The sequence below is a fragment of the Oncorhynchus tshawytscha genome, linkage group LG30 (assembly GCF_018296145.1).
Source record: "Oncorhynchus tshawytscha isolate Ot180627B linkage group LG30, Otsh_v2.0, whole genome shotgun sequence".
Classification (NCBI taxonomy): domain Eukaryota; kingdom Metazoa; phylum Chordata; class Actinopteri; order Salmoniformes; family Salmonidae; genus Oncorhynchus; species Oncorhynchus tshawytscha.
Window position 1 is genome coordinate 1,546,387 of NC_056458.1, and position 17,763 is coordinate 1,564,149.

General features: G+C 42.3%; 1 protein-coding gene across 4 annotated transcripts in view; it reads left to right on the forward strand.

Annotated features, from left to right (window-relative positions):
• LOC112246060 (collagen alpha-1(XXIII) chain) overlaps window positions 1–17,763 on the forward strand; it is a 147,044-nt gene that overhangs the window by 109,925 nt on the left and 19,356 nt on the right. For 2 of the 4 annotated variants that reach the window (XM_042309713.1, XM_042309714.1), the window contains 4 exons: window positions 62–88; window positions 2,133–2,159; window positions 7,051–7,167; window positions 17,678–17,713. In XM_042309713.1, coding sequence (XP_042165647.1) covers window positions 62–88; window positions 2,133–2,159; window positions 7,051–7,167; window positions 17,678–17,713 — 207 coding nt within the window. The remainder of the gene's footprint in view (window positions 1–61; window positions 89–2,132; window positions 2,160–7,050; window positions 7,168–17,677; window positions 17,714–17,763) is intronic. The other 2 variants (XM_042309715.1, XM_042309716.1) reach the window with 1 other exon arrangement.

The following is a 17,763-nucleotide window of genomic DNA, read 5'->3' on the forward strand; positions in this document are numbered from 1 at the left end:
TGCCATGAATGACTTGTGATGTAATCATTCTGTGATTTAAACCTTGTCTTCCCATATACAGGGTGCTCCTGGTCCCATGGGAAGCCAGGTATGTATGATAATCATCTAATCTGTTAAACTCCCAGTTTTTGATGACCAAACACCAACGTGTCTAGTTATAAGCAGACGTGATGTTGCATAGCTGAACATCTGCCCAAAAAAGATACCATACTGGGCGTCTCGAGTGGCGCAGTGGTCTAAGGCACAATTACACCAAAAACAATACTCTGTAATACATGCAATTTGGAAAATACAACATTTTTACATTGACATGACTTGTAGTAGTGAGTGCATACATTTCAGATCTGGTCCCCTGTGGGAATCAAACCTGCAAGTTTCATGCTCTACCAACTGAGCCACACGGGACTAATACTACAAAGTTAATAGTTAATGCACACATATTCACAGTCCCTGCGTCCTATTGTTTGACCATGAATAGGGCCTACATCTGTCCTACAGTATGTCCCACTGTTCAGCATGAATGCATGAATGAAAGGAATGGAATGAAATGAACACTCCTCTATTCTCTACCGGTCAGCTCATTATCAGCACCCTCTGGTTAAGAGAGACCTTTTTAACTTGGATTCACCTTGGCAAAGCTGTGCTCTTAGTCTGGAAAGGCCTATCCATTCATCAGTGTGCTATATGAGCCCCTGAAGGCAGGCAGCCCTGAAGGCAGCCCTGTGCATACCTGTGTCTATATCCAAGGGACCACAGCAGGCTGGTCTGCAACATGGGATGAGAGGTGGAAACAATGTCACACACAAGAATAAATGGGGTGTGTCTTGACTGAAGTGAGCCTTTGTAAAAAGTACCCCTTTCTTATAAGATTATCTGATTTATTACCTTGTTCTGAAGGCACTTATACACGATCTTAAACACTTTCCCTGCACCTCATTAAGAATTTGCAATTACTTTTGATGGACTAAATGTAACACAGAAGTGCACCGTAATCTTAAGAATTATAGTGCATTCGGAAAGTATTCAGACCCCTTGACTTTTTCCACATTTTGTTAAGTTACAGCCTTATTCTAAAATGAAAAAAAAAAAAAACATTTTTTTACCCTCATCTACACAAAACAGGCCATAATGACAAAGCAAAAACAGGTTTTTAGAAATGTTGGCAAATGTATCACATTTACATAAGTATTCAGACCCTTTACTCAGTACTTTGTTGAAGCACCTTTGGCAGCAATTACAGCCTCGAGTCTTCTTGGGTATGACACTACAAGCTTGGCACACCTGTATTTGGGGAGCTTCTCCCATTCTTCTTTGCAGATCCTCTCAAGCTCTGTCAAGTTGGGTGGGGAGCGTCGCTGTACAGCTATTTTCAGGTTTCTCCGGAGATCAAGGACATCAGAGACTTGTCCCGGAGCCACTCCTGGGGTATACGTGTTTGGATCGATGAGGAAAAACATTAATTTAATCCATTTTGGAATAAGGCTGTGACGTAACAAAATGTGGGAAAAGGAATGGGGTCTGAATACTTTCCGAATGCACTGTATATGGCATGCATCCCCAGATGTAGTTATTCAATTATGTGTACTATATGCAGAGCAAAAAAGGTTGCAAGACTTGTGTAAAGATGTACTGCGTGTGGAGAGTGAGTGGGTGTTGAGGCTCCTGTTATCTGACAGTACAGTGAAAAGCAGCAGCCCAACCCTCCAACCCCAGTTACATCACTCTGACACTGACGTCTATTTACTCCATCTGTGCGAGGATTAAAAATCGCCTGTGTCCGTTCATTCACAAAGCTCATATTAGCAGATACCTTTCATCTCAATCTAAACACACTCTAAGAAGGCCTCATGCGGATACCTCATCACAGAATGAATTGCAATCATGAGATTCTGTAGAGCGTAACCCTTTGAGGCCTAAGCTTATATGTCCTCCACCCGTTGTAAGAGAGGGAGAGCTAATCAGTGAACAAAATCTGTGTACCTCAAACCACCACACAACCCTGAACCCTTCATGAGGTAGAAGGTATGGCTTTCATTTGAGTCTTTAAAGTGAAAGTTTAAATATCTTGGAAGGAATGAGTTTTGTCAGCGATCATCACAGTCCATTATTTCATTTTTCTCCTCTATTGTCAGGGACTGCCTGGGCCAAAAGGAGACAAGGTATGACAAAATATACCTTTTCTATAGTGCAATTAGTCCTATAGAAAAGCTACTTTTTTACATGAATTTTTTCGTATTTTACCCCCATTTTCTACCCAATTTCAATCTTGTCTCATCGCTGCAACTCCCCAGCGCGCTCGAGAGGCGAAGGTCGAGTCATTCATCCTCCAAAACATGACCCACCAAACCACGCTTTAAGGATCGGACCCTTTTTAAAAACTTTCCCCTAAAATGACATACTCAAATATAACGGCCTGTAAGTCAGGACCTGAAGCAAGGATATGCATGGAAACACTATGAAGTTTGTGGAAATGTGAAATTAATGTAAGAGAATATAACACATTAGATCTGGTGAAAGATAATATAGAGAAAAAAACGTGTTTTCCCACAAAAAATGTTTTCATCATCTTTGAAGAGCAAGAGAACGGCCATTATATCGCTTAGGAGTCTAGGTGCAATTTATATTTTGGCTACTAGATGGCAGTAGTGTATGTGCAAAGTTTTAGGCTGATCCAATGAACCATTGAATTACTGTTCAAAATGTCAGTTGTATCAATTGGTCAATTGATACATTTTCAAGTACATGACTATAGAGAACATACAAAAATTACATGGTAATAAAACATTTAAGTTGCAATGTCATGTCATCAATTATGTCATCAATTATCAGCAATGTCATCAATTATGGATAATTAGATTCCCTACAGAAAAGACACTAACCTTATACTTCTAGAATGGGGGGGGGGCAGACACACCCAGTCCCTACATTTTTTATCAAACAAAATTATGCTACATTTTATCTCTGGGACCCTCAGGATGACAAATCAGTGAAAATGACTGAATGTAAGTACATTATTTACCTTCAGAGGTGAATGTGTCAAACCAGTTGCCTTGATAAAAGTTTTTTGTTCTTGTGCACTCTCTTCAAACAATAGCATGGTATTTTTTCACTGTAATAGCTCCTGTAAATTGGACCGTGCAGTTAGATTAACAAGAATTTAAATTTTCTGCCCATATAAGACATGTCTATGTCCTGGGAAATGTTCTTGTTACTTACAACGTCATGCTAATCACATTAGCGTACGTTAGCTCAACCGTCCCGCGGGGGGGGGGGACACCAATCCCGTAGAGGATTATTATTAACATGTCTCCTCCCCTTCATCTACACTGATTGAAGTGGATTTAACAGGTGACATCAATAAGGGATCATAGCTTTCACCTGGTCAGTTTATGTCAAGGAAAGAGTAATAGTTCCTAATGGTTTGTACACTCAGTGTATGACATATTTAATTCTCTCACCCTGGGCCCAATATCTCCTTGGTCTCCCTAGAGAATACAGGAAAATTAGAGAATGCTATAGATGATCAAAGTACACAACAGTACACAAAGGTACAAAGCAAATTACTATCATACTTCCAGAATTTAATTCCATTTCAAGTTGAAAATTGTATTATAACTTTATTAATTGTACTAGACTTGAAAGGTAATTTTACATGAATCCAGAAAATTGTGTGAATTGCTTCCGCTGTGTAAAAGTGTTTTTATGGTAGTTGGTGAGATGTAGATGAGACCTTTTTTGAGACATAGAACTTAAGATTTTGACTTGGTGGCCAAGGGAAATCTAAGTGTTACTTCTTTGAGTTGCTGAGGCAGAGGCATTATGCCTTGTGGGATATTAATTAATGTGAACTCAGCAACCCACCTCAGTGCTGCTCTGACCACAGTGTTGTTTGGAAGCACAATTTTTAAGTTCACTCAAAACTTGACAATATTTATAGTGTGACTTTTGCTGTCGCAAGTCACATTAAAAAGTACCGAGTGGCGCAGCTGTCTAAGGCACTGTGTCGCAGTGCTAGGGGCGTCACTACAGATCCGGGTTTAATCCCGGGCTGTATCACAACTGGCCGTGAATGGTATTTCCATAGGGCGGCGCACAATTGGCCCAGCATTGTCCGGGTTAGGGGAGGGTTTGGCCGGGGGGGGCTTTACTTGGCTCATCGTGCCCTAGCGACTCCTTGTGTCGGGCCAGGCACCTGCAGGCTGACCTGGGTCGTCAGTTGAACAGTGTTTCCTCCGACACATTGGTGTGGCAGGATTCTGGGTTAAGCAGGCGGGTGTTAAGAAGGATTTTTAAGCCTTGAGACAATTGAGACATGGATTATGTATGTGTCCCATTCAGAGGGTGAATGGGCAAGACAAAAGATTTAAGTGCCATTGAACAGGGTATGGAAGTAAGTGCCAGGCACACCGGTTTGAGTGTGTCAAGAACTGCAACGCTGCTGGGTTTTTCACACTTGACAGTTTTCCATGTGTAACAAGAATGGTTCACCACCCAAAGAACATCAAGCCAACTTGACACAACTGTGAGAAGCATTGGCGTAAACATGGGCCAGCATCCCTGTGGAACACTTTCAACACCTTGTAGAGCCCATGCCATGACAAATTGAGTCTGTTCTGAGGACAAAGGGGGTGCAACTCAATATTTGGAAAGTGTTCCTAATGTTTTGTATACTCACTGTATCTTTTATCATTCACCAACACACCAGAATTTTACCAGCTCCACTCTCTCAGGTCAAGTACAATGCTTATTTTCCCCAGCCACACACTCGCTTCCTTTGTTTTAACCCAGTTTATTCTGTCTACCACATTATAGGGAGAAATATGGATCAGGAATCCAGATTTTTATTTTATTTTATACAACATCTGAACCTATCGTAAACCGATACGTTAACCCTACTGACTCCCCTGTAACCCCCACCCTAACACACTTCTGTTAGGTGCCCTGGGTCGGCCTATTAAATGATTATTGCCTAGTTATTGTATTTAAGCCCCAACTGAAGGGCATTCTGGGGCACTGCTGTTCACTGTGCACATGAGTCTAGTTCTTAAAAGAAAGACCCGGTTACCAGGTCTCCGTGATAAGACAGAAACACATTTTATCTTGCACTGATCCATCGGGCACTAGTCTCCCTACTGTTGTCCTCTCTACCGAGGTCAAGGGAAGTAGCACTGCTTCCCAGCCATGTTCAAATATCAAGAAGCAATTGGTTCACCATCAGTCACTCTTTGCTAATAAGGTATTTTACAACGGGTTGTTGGGGCAGATGCATTCCTGTCATTCTGAACCCTCTTATTCTGCCTCAAAGCTGATTATGGCCTGGTTTCTATTGCAGTTCATTGTTTCCTAGTCTGCACTCCAAACTCTTATTCATGGATACGTACTTTGTAGTTCACAATATCTAACATATGAGGGCACTTGCATGCCTTTTTAGCACATCAAGGTGTATGTGAATTCGTAGGAGGGTGTCAATACTGATGAGCGTACAGTCTACCATGGTCGTTGTGTCTGTGTAGAGATTTGAGAAAGCAGAGAACATAAATTACACCAGAAAGAATGTGGAATGTGGTTTTAGCCTCTAAACCCAATGCAATTCATATTGACCACAATTCATGTTGACCACAATTCATATGGACCACAAGTCATATTGACCACAGTTCTAAAACAAACATGGACAAGACTGCCAGAATCTCTCCGTGGACAGTTGATATTCATATGAAGGCAATCAGCCACAAGACAACGAGGCCGCTATTATTTGAGGATTGAAACCAGACGGGATGACTATTGTCTTTGTATGCTCTAGTCAGTTATGGCTGAGTGGCTTTACACATACTAGAACTATGCCAAGACAGGATATTTGTGCTTACTAACAGATGGATCAATAACCTCAATTCCATCCCTTCACCCCCTCTGTTGTCTCTCACCCTACACACGCTTGTCTTTCATTATCCCCCTCTTGACCTCTCCTCTTTCCTTCATCCTAATGCTCCTTTCCAACACTGTCCGAACCTCACGTCAGGGACACCCTGCACTCATGGGCTCTGCAGGTGTGCTAATCAGATTCTCACAGACAAGGTTTGTCCTACCTCCCTTCCCCAACACTAAATCTCTCTCTCTCTCCTCTGAGTCTCCATCCAGCCTTGCCACTCCCTTCCTTTTTTCTCCTTCTCCCTCTCTTCTGTCAAGCCTATAGAGAATAGTAGAATGTTTCCCATGCCAATAAAGCCCCTTGAATTGAATTGAAATTGAATAGTCATTTCTGACATCCTCACAACTCTCTGTTTAACCTCTCTCGTACATTCTTTCTTTCTGTTTGTTTTTCTTTCACTCTGTGCCTCTGGTGGCTTCCCTCTCTCCCTTTCTCTCTGCAGTCAGAAATGCCTCCTGAAGCTAGTCTCAGGTGCGTCTCAGCCCTCTTCCTCTTCTCTCCCTTCAAGCTGGCTTCTCACCCTCTCTTCTTCTATCACTTTCCCTCACTCTTTCACATCTCACACGCATGTTATTGGCCTCAAGCATTTTTATGTTTGCCGCTCTGCCACTTCCATATGTCTGCTTCAAATGAGAGAGAAAATGAGTGGGAAGGTAAATTATATCTCTTTGGAAAGTGAGTTTGAATAAATTACCGTGTTTGTGGATGATAATTGGTGGAAAGAATGCCAGTCAGAACTATGGTAATTGGAGAACAACAATAGCTTGTTGTTTACTTGACAAAATAAATTGCTGTTAATATGACTGTGTTAATCATCTTGTTTTGAATAAAACCTCATCAAGCATTCAACAGTCTTATAGCATGAATATTATGCATAGCAGCAGTTTAAGCCTCACTGTAAGACTTTGACATTGGCAAGGATAGTTGGCGGTAAAAGAGGCTACTGTCAGAAAAGTTTTGAATTAACTGTACAGCACATTGATCAAAGTTAAGATATTGAAAGTGGTTCAAGAACTTGTCTGGGGTGTGACAATCCAATTATTCTGCAACTTTTTTTGATTGATAATACTGTGGGAATTGGGATTATTACCTCATCTCATACTTCTCCTTCCATGCCTATACAGGGTGATCAGGGTCAGGCTGGCCCTCCCGGCCCCCCGGGGCCCCCTGGCTCACCTGGCCTCAGAGGACTATCTGGGAACACAGGGAAGGATGGGCCCAGAGGTCACCTTGGGGAGCAGGTAAGACAGCCCTCTCTCCTCTCATCCATGTCGCTACAGTCATCAGTCAGAAGAGGACTGGCCACCCCTCGGAGCCTGGTTCCTCTCTAGGTTTCTTCCTAGTTTCCTGCCTTCTAAGGTTGTTTTTACAGCCACTGTGCTTCTGCCTTTACCTTGCTTGCGCTTTGTTGTTTTTTTGGCAGAGTATCTGTAAAGCACATTGTAACAAAAACTGATGTCAAAAGGGCTTCAAAAATGTATTTGGTTGATTGATTTATCTCACTCCCTGCTGAAAAAAACAGCATAGACTTGCATGGTCTGGAGACCAGACTTTGTTGTGTTTTCTCTGGAGACCAGCCTTTGTTCATTTTTTCACTAGAGACCATCCTCCAGCCTACAGCCTGGACCTTGGGCCAATGGAATGAGGGGTATCCACCTACTATTACACCTATTACAATTCTAATCATTGTAGCTGTAACAGTTCTCTTGTGGTGAAGGAGAGTCGGACCAAAATGCAGCGTTGTGATGATTCATGTTATTTTAATAAAGGAAAACCTATACATGAAAAAACTACCAAAATAATGAAAATGTGAAAACCGAAACAGTCCTATCTGGTGCAAACACAGAGACAGGAACAATCACCCACAAACACACAGTGAAACCCAGGCTACCTAAATATGGTTCCCAATCAGAGACAATGACTAACACCTGCCTCTGATTGAGAACCATATCAGGCCAGACATAGAAATAGACAAACTAAACATGTAACATAGAATGCCCACTCAGCTCACACCCTGACCAACCAAAACATAGGAACATACAAAGCAAACTATGGTCAGGGTGTGACAGTAGCTTATATAAGGGAGCTTTAACGGTGGGAAATCGCCTCGCTATATAGCCCATTGTGCATTGACATTCATATCTCATTGTACAGCCTTACTTATGGATCTTGGTCCATGAATATTAGCTACGATGCTAATCTTTGTAATCAGTGTGTTTCCCTAAGCTGATACCTATGGATCTTGGGTCCATGAAATGCGGTAAGGCTATGCATTGCAATATTAATGTTCTGTACAAAGTAGGGTGACTGGTAAGCTTAATGTGGCTCATTTCACACCGGTTTCAGGGTCCCGCAATAAGTGCTACATCATTTTGATAGATCTTAACAGTTCAAATCAAATGTATTTATATAGCCCTTCGTACATCAGCTGATATCTCAAAGTGCTGTACAGAAACCCAGTCTAAAACCCCAAACAGCAAGCAATGCAGGTGTAGAATCACAGTGGCTAGGAAAAACTCCCTAGACAGGCCAGAACCTAGGAAGAAACCTAGAGAGGAACCAGGCTATGAGGGGTGGCCAGTCCTCTTCTGGAGATTATAGATTATAACAGAACATGGCCAAGATGTTCAAATGTTCATAAATGACTAGCATGGTCAAATAATAATAATCACAGTAGTTGTCGAGGGTGCAGCAAGTCAGCACCTCAGGAGTAAATGTCAGTTGGCTTTTCATAGCTGATCATTAAGAGTATCTCTACCACTCCTGCTGTCTCTAGAGAGTTGAAAACAGCAGGTCTGGGACAGGTAGCATGTCCGGTGAACAGGTCAGGATTCCATAGCCGCAGGCAGAACAGTTGAAACTGGAGCAGCAGCACAGCCAGGTGGACTGGGGACAGCAATGAGTCATCATGCCAGGTAGTCCTGAGGCATGGTCCTAGGGCTCAGGTCCTCCGAGAGAAAGAGAGAATTAGAGAGAGCATACTTAAGTTCACACAGGACACCGGATAGGATAGGAGAAGTACTCCAGATATAACGAACTGACCCTAGCCCCCCGACACATAAACTACTGCAGCATAAATACTGGAGGCTGAAACAGGAGGGGTCAGGAGACACTGTGGCCACTTCCAATGATACCCTCGGACAGGGCCAAACAGGATGGATATAACCCCACCCACTTTGCCCGCACACCACTAGAGGGATATCTTCAACCACCAACTTACCATCCTGAGACAAGGCCGAGTATAGCCCACAAAGATCTCTGCCACGGCACAACCCAAGGGGGGGCGCCAATCCAGACAGGATGATCACGTCAGTGACTCAACCCACTCAAGTGACACACCCCTCCTAGGGACGGCATGAAAGAGCACCAGTAAGCCAGTGACTCAGCCCCTGCAATAGGGTTATAGACAGAGAATCCCAGTGGAGAGAGGGGAACCGGCCAGGCAGAGACAGCAAGGCCGGTTCGTTGCTCCAGAACCTTTCCGTTCACCTTCACACTCCTGGGCCAGACTACACTCAATCATTTGACCCACTGAAGAGATGAGTCTTCAGTAAAGACTTGAAGGTTGAGACCGAGTTTGCGTCTCTCACATGGGTAGGCAGACCATTCCATAAAAATAGAGCTTTATAGGAGAAAGCCCTGCCTCCAGCTGTTTGCTTAGAAATTCGAGGGACAATTAGGAGGCCTGCGTCTTGTGACCGTAGCGTACGTGTAGGTATGTACGGCAGGACCAAATCAGAGAGATAGGTAGGCGCAAGCCCATGTAATGCTTTGTAGGTTAGCAGTAAAACCTTGAAATCAGCCCTTGCCTTAACAGGAAGCCAGTGTAGGGAGGCTAGCACTGGAGTAATATGATCACATTTTTTGGTTCTAGTCAGGATTCTAGCAGCCGTATTTAGCACTAACTGAAGTTTATTTAGTGCTTTATCCGGGTAGCTGGAAAGTAGAGCATTGCAGTAGTCTAACCTAGAAGTAACAAAAGCATGGATTAATCTTTCTGCATCATTTTTGGACAGAAAGTTTCTGATTTTTGCCGTGTTACGTAGATGAAAAAAAAAAAAAAAGCTGTCCTTGAAACAGTCTTGATATGTTCGTCAAAAGAGAGATCAGGGTCCAGAGTAACGCCGAGGTCCTTCACAGTTTTATTTGAGACGACTGTACAACCATCAAGATTAATTGTCAGATTCAACAGAAGATCTCTTTGTTTCTTGGGACCTAGAACAAGCATCTCTGTTTTGTCTGAGTTTAAAAGTAGAACGTTTTCAGCCAGTTGTGTTCTATGGGTGTCACTGAGTAGGCTGATACCCCATTTCACGGACCCAAGATCCATAGGTAAGGCTGTACATTGCAATATGATTGTAAATATGCACAATAGGCTCTATAGTGAGGTGATTTCCCACAGTTAAAGTTCCATAATATGAGCTTCGACTGATATTTGTGTAAACTCTTTATAATTGTAATCTGTGGGTGTCACTGATTAGGCTGATACCCCAATTCATGGACCCAAGATCCATAGATAAGGCTGTAAAGTGCATATAATCAAATCCAATTTATTTGTCACATGTGCCGAATACAACAGGTGTAGACCTTACAGTGAAATGCTTACTTACAAGCCTTTAACCAACAACTCAGTTGAGAAAAAATTACTGTGGCTAGCTTCACAAAGGTAGCATATAGCTAGTGCTAAACTATCGCTTAGCATGAGGCTAGCTAGCGAGCTTTCTTACCATTAATTACGGTTAACTAAAACATCTAACTACAAGGATTCAATAGGTCAACATATAAGTATACATATTCTTCTTACCGAACCACATGGCCTTTGTTGTTGAGGTGTTCAGAACAAGGTTAAGGGCAGAGAAAACTTGTTGGACTCTAAGAAAGCTTTTTTGTAGAGCTTTTAGCATAAAATCTGGCGAGGGGCCAGCTGAGTATAAGACTATATCATCTGCATATACAGTGCATTAGGAAAGTATTCAGACCCCTTGACTTTTTCCACATTTTGTTACGTTACAGCCTTATTCTATTAATGGATTAAATTGTCTTTTTTCCTTCCCCGTCATCAATCTACACACAACACCCCATAATGACAAAGCAAAAACAGGTTTTTAGAAAGTTTTGCAAATATTTAAATAAGAATTCAGACACTTTACTCAGTACTTTGTTAAAGCAACTTTGCCAGAGATTACAGCCTCGAGACTTCTTGGGATGACGCTACAAACTTGGCACATCTGTATTTGGGGAGTTTCACCCATTATTTTCTGCAGATACTCTCAAGCTCTGTCAGGTTGGATGGGGAGCGTCGCTGCACAGCTATTTTCAGGTCTCTCCAGTGATGTTTGATTGGGTTCAAGTCCGGGCTCTGGCTGGGCCATTCAAGGACATTCAGAGACTTGTCCCGAAGCCACTCCTGCATTTTCTTGGTTGTGTGTTTAGGGTCGTTGTCCTGTTGGAAGGTGAACCTTTGCACCAGTCTGAGTTCCTGAGAGCTCTGGAGCAGGTTTTCATCAAGGATCTCTGTGTACTTTGCTCCGTTAATCTTTCCCTCGATACTGACTAGTCTCCCAGTCCCTGCCGCTGAAATAATTCCCCACAGCATGATGCTGCCACCATGCTTCACCGTAGGGCTGGTACCAGATTTCCTCCAGACGTGACACTTGGCATTCAGGCCAAAGTTCAATCTTGGTTTCATCAGACCAGAGATTCTTATTTCTCATGGTCTGAGAGTCCTTTAGGTGCCTTTTGAAAGCTTCAAGCGGGCTGTCATGGGCCTTTTACTGAGGGGTGGCTTCTGTCTGGCCACTCTACCATAAAGGCCTGATTGGTGGAGTACTGCAGAGATGGTTTTCCTTCTGGAAGGTTTTCCCATCTCCACAGAGCAACTCTGAAACTCTGTCAGAGTGACCATCGGGTTCTTGGTCACCTCCCTGAGCAAGGTTCTTCTCTCCCGATTGTTAAGTTTGGCCGGGTTTCCAGCTCTATGAAGAGTCTTGGTGGTTCCAAACTTCTTCCATTTAAGAATGATGTATGCCACTGTGTTATTAGGGACCTTCAATGGTGCAGAAATGTTTTGGTACCCTTCCCTAGATCTGTGACTTGACACAATCCTGTCTCTGAGCTTTACGGACAATTCCGACTTGGTTTTTGCTCTGACATGCACTGTCATCTATAGGACCTTATATAGTCAGGTGTGTGCCTTTCCAAATCATGTCCAATCAATTGAATTTAGCAAAGGTGGACTCCAATTCAATATCTCAAGGATGAAAAATGCTAACAAGATGCACTTGAGCTCAATTTTGAGTCTCATAGCAAAGGGTCTGAATTCTTTTGTAAAAAATTTTGTTTTTATTTTGAATACATTTCTAAAAACTTGTTTCGCTTTGTCATTATGGGGTATTGTGTTTGGACTGATGAGGAAAACATTTAATTGAAATCTGTAATGTACAACTATGTTGTTGATGTAAATTGAGAAGAGAGTGGGACCTAGTATCAAGTCTTGGGGTACTCCCTTGGTGACAGGCAGTGGCTGACACAGTAGATGTTCTGACTTTACACATTGCACTCTTTGAGATAGTTAGCAAACCAGGCCAAAGACCCCTCAGAGACACTTATACTCCTTAGCCGACCCACAAGAATGGAATGGTCTGCTATATCAAAAGCTTTGGCCAAGTCAATAAAAAAGCAGCACAACATTGCTTAGAATTAAGGGCAGTGTTGACATCATTTAGTGACACCGCCATATCCTGAGCTGAAACCAGAATGCATTTCAGAGAGAATGCTATTAGACATCAAGAAAGCCAGTCAGTTGATTATTGACAAGTTTTTCCAGCTCTTTTGATTAACATGGCAAGATAGAAATTGGCCTTTAACAGTCAGGATCAGCTTGATTTCCCCTTGTAAATAAAATACGCACCGTGGCTGCCTTCCAAGCACTGGGAACCTCCCCAGAGAGGAGAGACAGGTTAAAAAGGTGAGAGATAGGCTCGGCGATGATAGGGGCTGCAACTTTAAAGAAGAAAGGATCTAAACCATCTGACCTAGATGGTTTTTGGGGTTCATGTTGAAGGAGCTCCTTTCATACCTTAGACTCAGTGACCGCCTGCAGGGAGAAGCTGTGTAATAGGGCAGGGGAAAAAGCGGGTGGAGCATCAGGGCTAGTTGCATTATATGCTGACTAGGCTGGGCACGCGCTGGGAGATAAAGAAGTGTTGGATAGCCAAGTAGGTGTACCTGTGTCAAATAGGAATTCCTGACTTAATGAAGTGGTGGTTAAAGAGCCCAGCCATACGCTGCCTGTCAGTAACAACCACATCATCAACATTAAGGGCAGCTATGAGGAGGCGGGTTTATTCTACAGGTCTTTCACAGTTTTCGAGAACTTCTTGGTGTTAGACCCACAGAGAGAGAACTGATCCTTAAAGTAACTAACTTTGGCCTTCTGGATAGCCTGAATACACTTATTTCTCATTTGCCTGAACGACAAATAGTCCGAGTATTTGTGTCCCAAGCTTTTCGCCAAATGGCGTTCTTGAGGTGGCGTAACTCTGCCAGATCACGGTCGAACCAGGGGCTGAACCTGTTTTTAATTCTAATTTTCTTTATGCGGGCGTGCTTGCTAACAATACCACTGCAAATATACAAAAATAAGTTCCAAGCATCTTCGACAGAAGGGATCAAGCTGATTTAATCCCAACTTGATTATATTCCATGTTAAATCCTATAATAGGGAGATTTAGCATTTTCTATCTTGGACAAAACAAACTAAATGTCACACGACCAATGAAATAGTTAGCTAAACATGTTACTTTACTGTTTCAAGGTATATTTTATATAGTTACACATTACAAACCTGTAAAAGATGATAAATTATGAGAAAAGAGAAAATTGACTGGTCCAGAAAAAGTTCTGTAAATAGAATGAGGAAGTGAGGTCATGAGCACCAGTGTAAAGGCCACCAACCAACAGATCTGCTGGTTCCACCTAGTGGTACCAAAACCTTTCAGGGAATGTTAATGCATAAACCTGGAGGACTCCAATAAAGTAACAAAAGTTATGGCTCACATATAAAACCATTTCTTTAAAATCTAAAACACATCAAATCAAGATAAAAATGTGACCATACATTATCATTATGTGTGTGGGGGGAGGGGGCTGCGGGAGTGGGTGCTATGCCAGTGACTGAGAGGTTGTGAGTTCAAATCCCAATTGAGGTGGACTCCCAAATAATCAGAATTGTTATGTTATGCTATGCAAAGATAAATAACATACAGTACCAGTCAAACGTTTGCACACACCTACTCATTGAAGGGTTTTTCATTATTTTCACTATTTTCTACATTGTAGAATAATAGTGAAGACATCAAAACTATGAAATAAAAAATATGGAATCATGTAGTCACCAAAAAAAGTGTTTAACAAATCAAAATATGTTTTAGATTCTTCAAAGTAGCCACCCTTTGCCTTGATGACTGCTTTGCAAACCCTTGGTATTCTCTCAACCAGCTTCATGAGGAATGCATGAGGAAAACCATCTTGAAGGAGTTCCCACATATGCTGAGCACTTGTTGGCTGCTTTTCCTTCACTCTGCGGTCCAATTGGGATGAGGTTGGGTGATTGTGGAGGCCAGGTCATCTGATGCAGCACTCCAACACTCTCCTTCTTGGTCAAATAGCCCTTATACAGCCTGGCGGTGTTGTGTCATTGTCCTGTTGAAAACAAATGACAGGCCCACTAAGTCCAAACCAGATGGGATGGTGTATCGCTGCAGAATGCTGTGGTAGCCATGCTGGTTAAGTGTGCCTTGAATTCTAAATAAATCACAGACAGTGTCACCAGCAAAGCACCCCCACACCTCCTCCATGCTTCACGGTGGGAACCACACATGCAGAGATCATCAGTTCACCTACATACAAAATCTCAAATTTGCACTCATCAGACCAAAGGACAGATTTCCACCGGTCTAATGTCCATTACTTGTGTTTCATGGCCCAAGTAAGTCTCTCCTTCTTATTGGTGTCCTTTAATAGTGGTTCTTTGCAGCAATTCGACCATGAAGGCCTGATTCATGCATTATTCTCTGAACAGTTGGTGTTGAGATGTGTCTATTACTTGAACTCTGTGAAACATTTATTTGAGCTACAATTTCTGAGGCTGGTAACTCAGATGAACTTATCCTTTGCAGCAGAGGTAACTCTGGGTCGTCCTTTCCTGTGGCTGTCCTCATGAGAGCCAGTTTCATCATAGTGCTTGATGGTTTTTGCAACTGCACTTGAAGAAACTTTCAAAGTTCTTGACATTTTCCGTATTGACTGACCTTCATGTCTTAAAGTAATGATGGATTATTTGAACTGTTCTTGCCATAATATGGACTCGGTCTTTTACCAAATAGGGCTATCTTCTGTATACCACCCCTACCTTGTCACAACACAACTGATTTGCTCAAATGCATGAAGAAGGAAAGATATTCCACAAGTTAACTTTTAACAAGGCACACCTGTTAATTGAAATGCGTTCCAGTTGACTACCAGTGGTGTAAAGTACATTAAGTAAAAATACTTTAAAGTACTACTTAAGTAGTTTTTTGGGGGTAACTGAACTTTACTTTCCTATTTATATTTTTGCCTACTTTTACTTCACCACATTCCTAAAGGAAAAAATTTACTTTTTCTATTACGGTAACTTTACCTTTACTCAAGTATAACAATTGAGTACTTTCTTCCACCACTGGTGACTACCTCATGACGCTAGTTGAGAGAATGCCAAGAATGTGCAAAGCTGTCATCAAGGCAAAGGGTGGCTACTTTGAAGAATCTTAAAGATAAAATATATTTTGATTTGTTTAACACTTTTTTGTCATGCCCTGATCTGTTTCACCTGTTTTTGTGCTTGTCTCCACCCCCCTCCAGGTGTCGCCCATCTTCCCCATTATCCCCTGCGTACTTATACCTGTGTTTTCTGTTTATCTGTTGCCAGTTCGTCTTGTTAGTCAAGCTTACGAGCGGTCGGCCTGTCGTTTCCCAGCCTCTCTTTTTCCCCTCATCCTCTTGGTTTTTCACCCTTGCCTGTCCTGACCCTGTACCTGATCAATTTTTCTTAACTAATCCAATCTGCTAGTTGGATTTATTGCACCCGTTACTGAGATAGTCTCATTCATGAATGAGACTTTCTTACCCTGGCAGTGATTCTGAATACCGATTGTGGGTATCCACTCTGGTTGGATTCCAATAGGATTTAAACATCACTTTGCAAGACAGCGTAATGTGACTTGATGCTGGTTTTGCTTTAGCTTATGCTGTCACCAGTGTCCAAAACACAGCGAAGGCTGTTCACCAGTGAACACACAGCAAAGGCTGGTCAGAACTGCTTGACCAGCATCAGACTAGCACTGACCAGCATAGACCAGCATATGGTGGTAGGAGAGATAATGAAAGGATCCTCAGCTCAGTGAAATGCAGAGTAGTTCAGTACACAAAGCCAACCATTAATTTCCTTTCACGCTCTTCATCTAGCTTTCCTACTGCATGAAAGATAATCTGATTCATTCCAGCCAGGACAGCTCTGAGATGAGGTCAATAACACTGCTCTCCATATTGCCAACAGATGTTTCAAGGTCAACAAGCAGCGAGGCCATTTCCTGTTGTCTCTCTAATTATGATTATCTTAGCGTACTGAACCCACCTCGTTAGGTGCTAGAGGAGAGCAACCAGTGGTGGATCTGCCTTGTCTTGTCATCTTTTCCACACATGTGGTGGTGAGAGCAGACATGGCATACAGTCATTCTAGTAACTAGTTTTGCATTGACTCCAGTGATTACCAGGGATTCATTCTCAGACCCCCGTTTTACCCTCAGAACGGTCTCAATTCGTTGGAGCATGAACTCTACAAGGTGTCTTGATACACATGGGAAACGGTTGAGTGTGAAAGGCCCAGCAGCGTTGCAGTCCTTGACACAAACCGGTGCGCCTGGCACCTACTACCATACCCCATTAAAAGGAGCTTAAAACTTTTGTCCATGTCTTGTCTCAAGACTTAGAAATCCTTCTTTGACCTGTCTCCTCCCATTCATTCAAATGGATTGAAGTGGGTTTAACAAGTGACATCAATAAGGGATCATGGCTTTCACCTAGAATTCACCTGGTCAGTCTATGTCATAGAAAGAGCAGGTTTCCTTAATGTTTTGTACATTCAGTGTATATTTTACCTTCAGACCTCCTTGTTGATAGACAAGTGATTAACAGGGGTGCAACTTTCACTGGGGTCAGGGGGGAATTTCACATTCTGAAATTGCATTTTTTGTCCACCCCAGTATTATCGTTGGAATATGATACAAAACGAGGCAACGGTGTGCATTAGAACGATGCGGACGCCTCTGAGCAGTGGGATAGGCTGTTTGGAGTGTTTATCCGACTGGATAATAAATAAATAGCAATAATTATGTCCCCCCCACTTCTGAAACCAAAGCTGTGCATCTGGTGATTAATAATAGTTTACTAGAGCTGGGCAAGAATTGCTATTATTGTTTTGCTTTGCATTATGTTGTGTTGTTTTGCTCTATAAATGTAAATTGTTATAATTAGTCAAAAATACCATCTCAGTAGATGCAACAGAAAAGCTTCACTAATTCACAAGAGGACTTTTGTTGTATTTGTATAAATAATGCCATCTAGTGGATGATCAATTGAATTGCCCCGCTCTTCACTTTGGTCCATCTTCACTTGTTGTTGTTTTAATAAAGCTTGAGATTTCCTTCACAGGGTCTACCTGGTCGAGATGGAACTGATGGATTAGAGGTAGCCTATGTTACAAATATGATTTTGTATGTCTGATATAATAAGGTGCA